At 36.1% G+C, this 12,839-nt stretch overlaps 1 protein-coding gene across 2 annotated transcripts in view; it reads left to right on the forward strand.

The window, feature by feature from the left end:
- NALCN (sodium leak channel, non-selective) overlaps nucleotides 1–12,839 on the forward strand; it is a 229,073-nt gene that overhangs the window by 22,045 nt on the left and 194,189 nt on the right. For both annotated transcript variants that reach the window (XM_071548846.1, XM_071548855.1), the window contains exons 4-6: nucleotides 6,573–6,656; nucleotides 7,835–7,974; nucleotides 8,742–8,870. In XM_071548846.1, coding sequence (XP_071404947.1) covers nucleotides 6,573–6,656; nucleotides 7,835–7,974; nucleotides 8,742–8,870 — 353 coding nt within the window. The remainder of the gene's footprint in view (nucleotides 1–6,572; nucleotides 6,657–7,834; nucleotides 7,975–8,741; nucleotides 8,871–12,839) is intronic.

The raw sequence follows: 12,839 nt of genomic DNA on the forward strand, positions 1-12,839 counted from the left end.
TCGTCACTCAGCTGAACTGAGATGCTCTACAATGTTTTAAGTGACTCAGGTGCTGTGCTATGGCATTCTTTTTCACTGTTTTGTGGAAATGGTTATTCCTATTAATATTTTTGTAGTTGATAAAGGGAGTTGTGTAACATTTTCATGTTTACTGCTGATTTTTTTGTGTGTGTGTGAGTGGGGTTTTTTGTTTTGTTTTTGTTTTGTTTTTTTAATTTAACAATTTTGATTTAAATCACTGGTTTTTAACTCCTACCAATTCCCTATCCCCCTTATTTTACAAGAAACATTGTTATAGGATTTTTAGAAAATAAAATAATCCTTGTTTTTCTGTCTGAAAGTCTTAATGCTTATTTTATGGTCAGAATAATTTCTTCCCTTACAGTATTTTTGGTGGTGTGGTTTTGGTTTGTTTTTTTTATTTCTGTTAGAAACAGCATATGAAATAGTGACTACTACAGCTTAATATCCTCCCATTATAGTGTGAGACATCAAATACTAAGTTGGGCAAAATTAATTATGTAAGTTAACAGAAATCTAGTGTGCCTTAAAATAGGTTTGAAACTGTTCTTTAATGAATAAAATAACCTTATATTTTCATTGGCAATTTTTAAAATAATCTGAAAATTTCAGCAGATTCAGTTAAAAACCTGGGTTTTTTTTTTATTATTGCAAAGGATGAAATAGTGGTTTGTGGTGATTATATTGATTATAGCTTTTTATTTTGTAATGATAGATTGGAACTGTGTGTGTTGTATGTCTGTAACAGGCATGACACCACCTTCTAACCCAGAGGTCCAGCAGGACCCATTTCATTTCATTATAAATGGCATAGTTCTGTGTTGTGTGCTGTAATATCAAATGATTTTTTCAATGTTTTTCTAACATAGAATACAAAATTACTCTCAATATTGCATTGTATGTGATATTAGAATAAGATAAATTATGCAGTGTGTGATGTGTTACTTGGAAACATCTGACAGTGGAGCACTTCAGTACAATGCATGAGTAGTTTCAAATTGAACTTGTTTAATTCAGTGATGATAATGTGATATTACAGCCACTGTAGCCACTTAGAGCTAAGTGTTGCACAACAATTCTAACTCCATTGGCTGTTTCAATTAAATTGCTGTTATATGAATATGTTTTAACATTCATTATGAATGAAAACCCTTTATGATAAAGAAGATACACAGAAAATGAGAAGCTCTTTCATTTTTCCCCTTAATACAGACTTTTTAAGAAAATATATGTTGGTTTATTTTAAAGTGATACTATCACTGTTATAGGGGGAGGGCTGACTTGGAGGAGACCACCCATTTTAAAATATGCCAGTTTTTCCTTGGTTTTTATCACGATCTTAGCTAAGCAATCCACAATTTCCTTTGTTTCCTGCTAAGGTTTGAATCGGGAACATTTGTGAAATAGTTTTATTTTGGGGGACTGGGCTGTATGTCTTCATTCTCTTTTCTGTGTGAGGAAAATATTGAAAGTGTTTGTCAGGCTGGGGTCTGGACTGGCTTGTCCTCAACCTCATGTGACTTCACATAGCTGTAAACTGCAGATTTTTAAGGAAATAGGGAAAGTTTGAACTTGAGCCAGAAACATAAGAGATGTATGCCTGAGATGTGACCAGGTAGAAGATGCATAACTTCTGTGTGTGTATGTGTATCTTTATCTGCATGTGCAAGGAGAGGGGATAGGCAGGGTGCTCCCTTGAGCTCTGATTTAAATTTGTGTCCCACTCACACCTCTGTGTCCAGCAGTATTTGTGTGGAGTAAGGGAGTGGGAAAGGGGTGGTGAATCTTGTTTCCCTAATTCCACTGTGCTCTCTCTTCCAGCTTGCTCTTTTTGTGTTATAATCAAGCACCACAACTGGAGGAAAAAAATATACTCCTCAAATTCTGATTCCCTCTATTCTTTCCATTTCCTCCTTTATATATTTGCTGCTCCTAAAATGTACATAAATGTCGACCTCTACCCCTTAATGCTTATTTGTAGTGTTACACAAAGTAGCCCACAGGTGATCTGAAGGATTTTCTAGAGTTAATGTGCTTCATTTACCACCACCATCACCACTTGAAGAATCCAGTGACCATGAAAGAACAGCAGAGAAGCTCATTATTACTGACCTTGCTGGACTCTTCACATTTGTGCCAGACCAGGACTGCAAGACTCCATTCCAGAGCAGATGGTGGTAAATCTGATTGTTCAGAGGAAATATTGTATTACTTCTTTTATTTAGCTTTCAGACAGAGTCAGCTGGAAAGTGCCAGGAGGGAAAAGTTCAGAGAACAGGTTGTAGTCAGGGATGAAAGAGGAACAGAAATTTCTGAAGGGAAGCAGGGGAGGTTGTTCACTTGCAGGGATTTGCTGTTCATCCCAAGGTGTTCCTGAGATGTTAGGAGATAAGCAGGGCAGAAATTATCTAGGAGATGACAATGCTAAGCTGTCCAGTTTACCACTGAGATACTGAAATTGCTTGAGAAAATTTGCAGCTTGCTTTATGCTCTTCAGATGTTGATTTCATGGAGTATTTTGTTTTCAGCAAGGTTGATAATCTAGTCTTCCTTTCTGCTATAAACTAAACTGTAAGGACTCTCATGAAGTGATTGCTTCAAATGTTATTACTTCTGTCTGTGATTCTCTCTGTATTTTGTACTGGCTCAGATTTTCAATGAGTTAGGTCTTGGGTTTTTTTGCTTCTCTGAACTTGTATAATGATTGTTTAGCATACCTACTACTGGAAATACTTTTCATATCTTTAATGTACTTGCTAAAATTGAGAAAATGTGTCTTCTGGCATCTTGGTGCTGTTATTGGAGTATTAGTTTGCATATAATGGTGCTAAAATTAGGCCAAAAAGTGGTATGAGATAAAGAGAATGTAGGGAGAAGAAGATAGAAGATTTAACTGTTGGTCCTATATTTGATTAGGTAAATACTAAGATCTTTTTCTGAACTTGTGGTATTCTGCCATGTTTATGGCAACATTGCCATAGAATTTTTTAATTACATCTCATTATGTCAAGTTTTAAGTCTGTCTGTTTTTTTGGGATGTCAAATTTTGGATTAATTCAGATTTGCATCTCTAGGGGAAAGACAGAATTTTAATCTAATCTACGTACTGTTTACCAAGAGAACCATTTCCATGGTTGTGTACTAGCCAAACAGTGATGCTGACCTGTTCTAAATAAATACTGAGGAAAAAGATGGGTTGATTACAAGAAACTGTTTGAGGATACTAGGAAGGGTGTTACAAAATAGTGAATAGCCCTCTAATTAACAAAAAAAGATTGATTTATATAACAGCTAAGGACTATTGCTGGTTTGGATTTCAGGGGGTTTTATGTCTCTTAAAATGCTTTGTTTTTAACAACTGCTGTTCAGTTAGCTCCACTGAGTTTGAGCAGTGCCCCTTAGTTTGTCTGGGAGAGGCATAAAGAAAGGGCGTGGTTTACTGTACAAAAGCCTTCCAAAAGCTGTCCCAAGCCCACATTCCTGACCACTGTCTAAGTGGACTGACATCCAGTGCTCTGTCAGAAGCAAATGATTTTGTTGTCTGGATAGGCTGTAAGTTATGTTGCTGAAGAAGGTTTCAGGACTTGCTGTGCACATTAAGAATCCACTGTCCACTGCAGGAAGTAGTAAGTCAGCAACTTTAATGACTTAACAAGGTTTTGATAGTCATTGCATGAGGCTTCTATTCTACACTACTAATCCTTCATTTTCTGGAATAGTGCATTCCCAAAAAAATCCTACATGAAAGTTCATCAATACTTCTCAGATTTCAGCAGGCATGATGATCATTGCAATATGTAAGCTATTTAGGTAAGATATCACCAGAGGTATTTAAATGTCATTTGTCTGTATTCCTTTCCAAGTCTAAGAACAAGCTGCCATTGACCATGTCTGTGGTATTTCAGCCCAAGGTTTTTTCAAATGTGAATTAAACTCACTGTTCGTTGCTGTTAATATATAGCCTGTATTTAGCCAGAATTAGATTTTTCATGGAAGTAGCATATATATTCTGATTTTTGCATTAAGCAGAATGTGCTCTTCTTTAAAAATGCTTCCAACATCAACTAATATCTAATATGCCAAAACACAGTAAAATACATTAAGGATTCCCCACTACATCCACTGCCAGACAAATGGCAAACATTAAAAGTATTTAGCCAAAGCCTCCCTACATGCAAAGTGGAAAGGGCCAGATCCTCCCACAAGATGCATAGTTTCTACAGATGTAATTCAAGTGCCCTAAGTTTCTGTGGGCAATCCACTGAAATCCTCCCTTACTGGGAGGATGTAGCAGTGGAGCTGGCCTTGTGTGACATTGAGAGAAGTGAGGTGGTGCAGCAGCTTAACAGGTGAGAAGACTAGAAAGGGCCATGACATCTTCCTTTGTAAGGAGAAAACAGCAAACTGTTTCAATCATACCACACTTACTGTAGAGAGAAAAAGAAATTTCTAAAAAAAGATTTGGCTTTCAGTGGGAACCTGGTGGGTTATTCAGAAGAGGTTGAATACAAGAACTCCTGCACAAGTTCATGTGCAGACCTGTATGTCACAATTCATGGAACACTTTTTGCTTTAGACAAAGAGTGCTTAAGAGAAGAAAAGTAAGTTTCAAATAGTTCCTCAGCAAGAGAAAGCCCAATCAGCATTTTTGTTCAGAGCCACAACTGGAGGACTCAAGTTGCATATTGGTACAAATGTCACTGGAGATTTGTTCACTCAGAGAGAATAGGAGGGAGGAGAGGAGTGAGAGGTGATTTCTGCAGAGAAATAACATGAATCTGCTTCACAGTTACTGAACATAACTAAACATCAGCCCTGAGTGAACAGTTACTGATTAGCTCAGAGTTTAGTTGGGGAACTGTCCACTTTCTTTAGGAAGGACCGGTTAAAATTATGATGCAAAAGTTCCTGTTCTCTTGCTTTCCTGATTTGCGTGCAGTCTTCCTCCTCTTAATTCTTGAATTGAGAACTTTAACCTCCTTATGTTTTACAAAACTTTTGTTTGAAAGTAGTATTGAAGTCTCTGTCCTTAATTCTAATTCAAAAATCACTTACTATATTTCCCTGATATAACTGTGTTCAATTCTGCCCCGAAGAATTTTTGCAACTGAAATAAATTTTTAAAAAAGCCCCAAACATAGTTTGTCTCTATTTACACAATGTATCATGTTGTCACCTACTGCAAGGAATGATAAATCATTTTTAGGATTGTGTATGTCACTGAAAATACTAGATTAAAACACAACATCTTGTCTGTGCTTATAGAATCAATCAAAATGCTGAGATATTTAAAAACAAATGCAGAAATAGCTATCACTGTGTCTTGGGTTGATAAGGAAAATGTGTATAGTCGGGAATCACATGAAAGACTAGAGTCCAGTAATGTCTTTAAAATTCTTGAGACATGACAATGTTTTCTTCTGCCAGTTATACCTGTGAAAAGTGGATGTCAAACATTTTACTTGTACCTGTAAGATCACTAAACAGAAAAGGAACCAGAAAGTGTATAAAGCAGGGAAGGCTATATTAAATCTGTTATGAGAAACCTCATTTGGAAGAGGTGATTTTGTGCCCTGAGATGCATTGTCATTGTCTCTGCATATGTTTTTGCATGAAACTGGGATATCCACTTTCCTTGGATCTCCTTTTATCTAGTCCCCCTTTTAACAAGGTGCATCTCTCTGTATGCATTTGGATCTCAACTTCCTCTGCACTCCATGTGGTACACAAAATTAATATTCAGCTGTACTCTAACCAATAAGTTTAGGTATTTTTCAGTTCAGTGTTAGAAGCATCAGGCACTAGCAGCCCAACAAAGAAGTGTTTTTATAGCTTGCATTGGAGGGCCTGTATTGCATGTGGGGAATGGTGCGAAACATGAGGATATTAAAGCATGCAAACTGGAACAGAGATTGACAGCAGTGTAATATAGAGGAAACTGAGCTTGGGTGCAGAATTCTTCATTCTGCCTTTCAGGAGTGATCTCTGGATTGGACTGTCACCAAAACTGTGCTCATGTATTGTTTCAGTGGTTGCTCCTAAGTGTTTTCAAAACAGTAAGACTTTTATAGAGCATGGAAAACAATTGAAAACTTAGGAAAAGATGAATGTAAAATGACACTGATTTGATTGAAACTGTTGAACAGTATTGAAGTAGTTGAATGGCACAATACTAGATTGCTACCATTTTACACTTACATTCCCATGCAAATATTTCGGAATAGGCAATACAATGGAAAAGTAAGTCCCATGTTCATTTTTTGTGTCTTTTTGATTTGCAGCCAAGTCTAAATAGTAGGTTTCTTTGTAAGTTCTTTTTGGCAGAAACTGAGGAGACGTACCACACAAGAATTAAGCTGTCATTTATTCACCCAGAAGTGTATATATATGTTTTGAGCATATTCTAATCCAGAGACTAGACTTTTGGAGTATTTCAAAAGTAGCATTTTAAAAGTGCACAAGGAAGACTTCTTCCCAAAACTCTTGTTTATGATATTTGTAAATCCTGACAATAAAACAACAATTAACCTTTTAGCTTTTCTTTCATGTAGGGTGATAGCTCCTATGTAAAGGATCGTTGGTGTGTGTTTGATGGATTCATGGTCTTTTGTCTTTGGGTGTCACTCGTTTTACAGGTAATCATTTCACTTCTTTTCTTCAAAGAATAGTTCCTTAATTGTGAAAAATACATGGCACAACCAAATAATTGAGAGTTGTGGAAGTAGAGTTGTACTTGGGTCAAACTGTTTTAAAAATGTGTGCTGAATTCAATAGCTCCATAATTGCACATTGCAGCATATCTGTATTAGTAGTAGAATTTATCTTGATTAATTTTTCTTATTTAATCTGAAGCTTGTTACCATAAACCCTCTGCATAGTCTAAAGGAGGAGGAAGAATCTTCAGAAAGCCATTTTTCTGTTACTCCATATGACAAGTTGCGCTCATTTCCTTTCACTGAGTGTAGTAGGATGCCGTGGTGAAAACTTGGGCACATGAGGGAGAATGATTCCAGTGGTAAATATTTGCCATGCTGTGGGTTTATTGATATGGTGAGTGGAGTGGTTTTGTGTAATATCTCTTAGACCTATCAAAACATTTTCCAAAATTCAAGTTAGAGCAAAGTGGAAAAAAATGTACATTTGGAAACAGTTTGATAAATTTTTATAGAGAAGGAAGCTCAGACGTGTTGCAAAAACGTACAGTGTTATATGGTATATAGTGTATACATATATATATAGTGTATAGTATAGTTACAATATAGGTCCAGTTGTGACCTGCAAATCAATCAGTCCTTTACCATAGCCATTTTTTTGGGTAAGAACAGTTTGAAGACTGACATTGGGCCTGCAATAGTGTAATGACTGTAAAAGTTTTATTGTGGTTGCTGTTAGGCACCTATAAGTTTCTGACAAATTTAAGACACATTGTTATTTTCTTTTTACATGGGGAGACTTTGGTACATCTTGTACACATGTAGAATAAAGGTTGATAATTACAGATAAGCCCTATAGATTACCCAGTTTATGCATTGCCATGTTCCCTCTCCATTTTCATAATACTTTGAATAAATATTAATTCAAGCAGTTATTCTTAGAGAGTGATTGACAAGGATTAAAACAAGACATTTTCACCCAGTCATTCAGCTAAATACTCTTTATGGAGTGCATAACCTGTCAATGTATTGAGGAAATGGTTTCCCCAATAAACCAAGAGAAGATTGAAAATGAAAATAAGAAACATGGGTAGTATTCATGCTTTATAATAAACACAGGTATAGGACAAAGTCATCAAGACTGATTCTTTTCTTTACAGGTGTTTGAAATTGCTGAAATAGTTGACCAAATGTCACCTTGGGGTATGTTACGGATTCCGCGACCACTCATTATGATTCGAGCATTCCGGATATATTTTCGTTTTGAGCTTCCAAGAACTAGGATAACAAATATCTTGAAGTAAGTAAGGCTGTTATCTGAAGAGTAACAGAGCATATTTCTGTTTTGACTTAGAAGACTGACTATGCAGTAAATCAGTGACCCTTCATGCTTAATGGGCATTTTCCTCCTGAGTTCTGTCCAAAAAGATCTTGCTGTTTAAGGAATCATCAAGTTTTATGGAAAATGATCAAAATTTTCAAATATTTCAATGAATTTTAAAGAGCTTTGCTACTAACTGTAGCCAGCAATTTTCAACCAATTGCAGTAAATTCTGTTCCATTAATATGGCCATTTAATAATCAAGGTGAATACCCTTAGTAGGGTAATATTTGTAAATAAAAGTACAAGAGCATGTGCCCTACCCATTACAGTTACAAGTGTACATGTATTGGTGTGTATATAGAGATGCCTGTTTGAAGCAAACACACATAATTATGCTTGATACAACATGTAATGGCAGAAACATGTAGGGGTAACATGTAATGGTCTTTATTTGGTATCAACTTTACTTCGTGACCATTCTTGTCTGTATACATCATTACATACTATTGGGGCAGTTTTGTTTCACCCTTTACAGATGGTTTAATTACCCTAAGTTAGGGGTTTAGAAAAAATCATGGTTCTCTTTTCTATTTGCGCACAGAGTGAAAGTACAGTTTTAAAGGCAAGTTTTCTGCAGGATGAAATACTATTTTCTTTGTATGAGCGTATTTTCTGTTCTAGAGATTTTCAGAGGAGGCTGCACATTGCCTGTGCATTCAGAGTCCTGTTTATCTTTCTGCCAGGCGTTCTGGAGAGCAAATCTGGAGCGTTTCAATTTTCCTTCTGTTCTTTCTTCTCCTGTATGGGATTCTGGGAGTGCAGATGTTTGGAACCTTTACCTACCATTGTGTGACTGACGACACACAGCCAGGGTGAGTTCGCCTGTGCAGGCATGATGTGGGCCTGTTCTTTCATTGCATATGTATAATTGTAGTAAGCATCAGTGTGTATAAAATGGACTTAATTGATTAAAAACAGTCCACCAAAGTGTGCAAAGGTAAATTGAGGAAACAAAAATATTAGTAATTATGAAAAATACAAATTTTAACTGCAACTGAGAGGTTAAAAATTTTGTCATTTGGCTGCAGTCTGAGTTAGGGAGTAACTGTGTATATGGGGTGGGGTGGGGAGATGAGAACAGGAGAGAGGGGGAGACTGTAAGAGGAGAATTGCCACTAGTGGCTGATTTGGGTCACTGATGATTCCTCAGCTTTTGCACTCTTCTGTCTTTTGTGTTGGTATGAGGCCAGACCTACAGTATGGGCAGAACCACCCCTGGAATCATGGAATCACAGAATAGTTTGGGTTGGAAGGGACTTTTAAGGGTTATCTAGTCTAGACCTTCTTCAACAAGGAGGGACAGCTTCAACAAGATCAGGTTGCTCAGAGCCCTGTCCAACCTGACCTTGAATGTTTCCAGGGATGGGGCATCTATCGCCCCTCTGGGCAACCTGTTCCAGTATCTCAGGCCCTTCTGGATTAAGAGTTTTCTGGGATCTGATGCTTAGATTTAAAGACCCTTTTTGCCCAGCCTCTGATGATGAATATTTTACACTGGCAATTGAGTATACATCACATTTCAATTCGACATATACTTAACCACAAGTTAAGTACCTTGAAGTTCAATATAGGCTCTTGTCACTGGGATGGCTCATAAAATCACAGATAATATGCTTACATGTCCTGTTGAGTTGAGAACTTGACTGTGTCCTTGAGCATCATTACATTGTGAGGGTCTGTTACATCTATTTCTTTGTTTTGTCCCTGTTTCTTTGGATAGGAAAATGTTAGCTCGGAGTTGAGATCTTTGTTTTATTCAATTTTGGATCCTTTTATTCCTGTATTGAATTTGTCAGAACATAAACTAAACAGAGTAAGCATTGTAAGTAATCGAAACACCACTTAATCTGCTACTGAGCTGAATAAAAAGTCTGATGATTCCAAAATTCTGTGTTAAATATTTTTTTTAAACTAGGGCCTAAAAATTATCAAATATGAAATGGGGGCATTAAAAGAAACAGATACATGAAAGGTTGCAAAATTGTTTTAGAATATGCTAGACTGTATATGATATTTTTTTAAATGAAAAAAAATATTGGGATATTTTCTTACTTGTTTAATCAGTAATACAGTAAAATATGGAGCTGATCTTCACCTAAGACCGCACATGAATCCTTTCATTCTTACTTTTCCTCTTTTTTTAAGGGAAAATCTTTATAGTACAGATTTCTTACAGTTTCCTATGGAAACAGGAAAAAAAAATCTTTGTGGAGAATTTGTTTGCAGTAATAAGAAAATCTGTAATTCTGCAATTTCAGAATGGTTTTTGGAAAAAAAGGAAGTGATTTAGACAACACAGGAAAGGTTGGGCATGATGTAATTGCTTGTGTCACTGAATACAGCTTTTCTTGAAATCAGGAATGAAATGTGACATGGGACATAATAATGTTTGCAATATGGAAATTCAAGTTTATACCTTTAAGGTTGCCCATACAATTTTGCCTATTTTTTTCTGCATGTGTTGAATTGCTCCCTGAATAGGCATTATTTAAAAAAAAGAAAAAAAGAAAAGGGTATACAGAACCCTGTAAATTTTAGGTTGTTGAAAGGATGAATTACAGGCCAAAGTTAAAAGCTATAAATATCTAGTGTATAAAATACAATTTAAAACCTGCCTAAATACTGTTAATTTGGAAAATTCAAGTATGCAGAACTAAGGGAATTTTAGACTTGTGTTTGAACATCTAGCCTTAACTCCTTTTCCTTTCAGTATCATCAAGTTTATATCTTTTTAGCTGTGTAAAAATTGGGAAATCTAATCAAAGTTACTTTTTAGGTACTTGGGATAGGCACCTTCAGCAAGTAGTTAATGAGTTTTGACATCTCCAAACAGATTTGTGACTTGAAATGGCTCCTATGATTGTGTATGAGGACTACAGTTACATCAGACTCCACTTTTTTCCCTTGGAAGTGCTCCCCTTTTATTCTGAAGAATGGTGCTCACACTAAGAACAACATACTTTTACTTTGTTGCTTGACATGTGGATTTATACCTTAGTTTTGGCATACTGCTCATTCCTACTCTGAAAACAGTACCTCTTCTTGACTGTAATATTCATCATTATACCTTGTGAACACTTAACCTATCTGTTCCATGTTTAATGTTTGAGGAATGTGGTGCCGAAGTTCAGTGTGGAGTTAGGGTGTGTCTTCTAAATGTAGGTCAGAGCTGACCTTCCAGAGCTAACTGCAGAATTTATAATTCCCACCATGGCTAGGAAAAGTATTATAGAGAAATAAATAATGGATTTGGTGCAAAAAGAGGACAATATGAGGCAGATATTGGTCCCAAACATAGTTAGAAAAAAGGGATATGTAATTTCTGAATCCAGAAGAGTTTATTAGCTGGAATGTAATAGAGCACAAAAGCATGTAAATTGCCTAGCCAGATTTTACTTTTGTCTTTGAGGATTTTTCTCAACTTTATAGTGAGGATTAAACATTCCTCTCAGAGGCTGAGTGAGTCAATCAGTTGGTCAGTCAGTTTGTCTGTCTGTCTCAGGTGGCTCTGTTCCAGGCAATGGAGAGTGGCCAATGTTGGCTGTACTTGTCCTTAAATAACTTTAGAGTCTTTAATAAGCCATAGCTGCAAATCTTCAGCAAACCAGATCCCAGGTTCCCAAGTCAAGATTAGAAAATGAAAAGCATCCAATTAGTGGCCACCTGTGAGAACTTTAATTTTAGGTGATTTGCTTCGTATTATGCAGAATTCTATGCCAAGCAGCAAGGGTAAAATCTTATTTTTCTTGTGAAGCCTTTGTCTATTTCTGACATTTTAGAAATTACTCTTATTAAATCTACTGCCTTATGAATTATTGTTATGAGGGACACAAGTGTCTTTTGGAAACGGCATCTTAAAATCTTGCTATTCTTTTTTAGTTGAAAGGACATGGCATCCTCGTCAGACACACATTCCCTCTTTGAGTCCTGCAAGTTCTTTTATCTTTCCATCCCTCTCAATGCCCACACTGCCTGACCTCCTGTCTCTCCACCTCCTCAGTCATTTTCTGATGTTAACTCTCACAAACAGAAATACTGAAGTGAGCTAACTGCAAGTCTGAGTTTTCATTCTGTGTGAGAAACCAGCAGAATCTGACTTCCTTCCAAAGGCTGAAAAGTTTATTGTTGTTGTTTGATGATAAGTCCTTTTTTCCTTCATTCTTACAATTGTCTTCCCTATAGGGAACATTATCTTCTTCCTAGACAGTTTTATCACTCATTATTCCCTCATGATTATTACTTTTTTTTCAGCTATGCAGTAACAGCTTTTCCCTGATTATTTCTCCAACCAATATATCTTTTTCTGTTAATAAATGGTGTATTACATGAATTTCCTTAGAATGGATCTTCTTTAGTTGCTTGAAAGACAGGCAGTATGGTTGGAATGTAATCTATATATAATCCAATTATCCTGATAAATTCATATATTATAAGAAGTTTGACAGGTTTTTTTGTTATATCTAAGATTAATTTCAAAATATTAGTTTAACAAAATAAAGTACAAATAGTTGTGTTCCCAAATGTACTGTAATTTACTCTTGGTTACCTCCAGTATATAAAAGGTATTTCCACAAGGACAGGAGAGAGAAAATCTTTCCAAACCATTGCTGTGGTTGTTAGAATATTTTATATATCTTCACACTCTACCGAGTGTTTTATTTTTTTATTCCCAAGACATTTTGAATACACAAGAATGTTTCCAAGCCACATGATTAGTTCATATTTTTTCCACGACTATAGAGTCTAGCTGCCATAAATTGTAGTATATAGCTATTTCTTTT

This window comes from Pithys albifrons, chromosome 1, assembly GCF_047495875.1.
Source record: "Pithys albifrons albifrons isolate INPA30051 chromosome 1, PitAlb_v1, whole genome shotgun sequence".
NCBI lineage: Eukaryota > Metazoa > Chordata > Aves > Passeriformes > Thamnophilidae > Pithys > Pithys albifrons.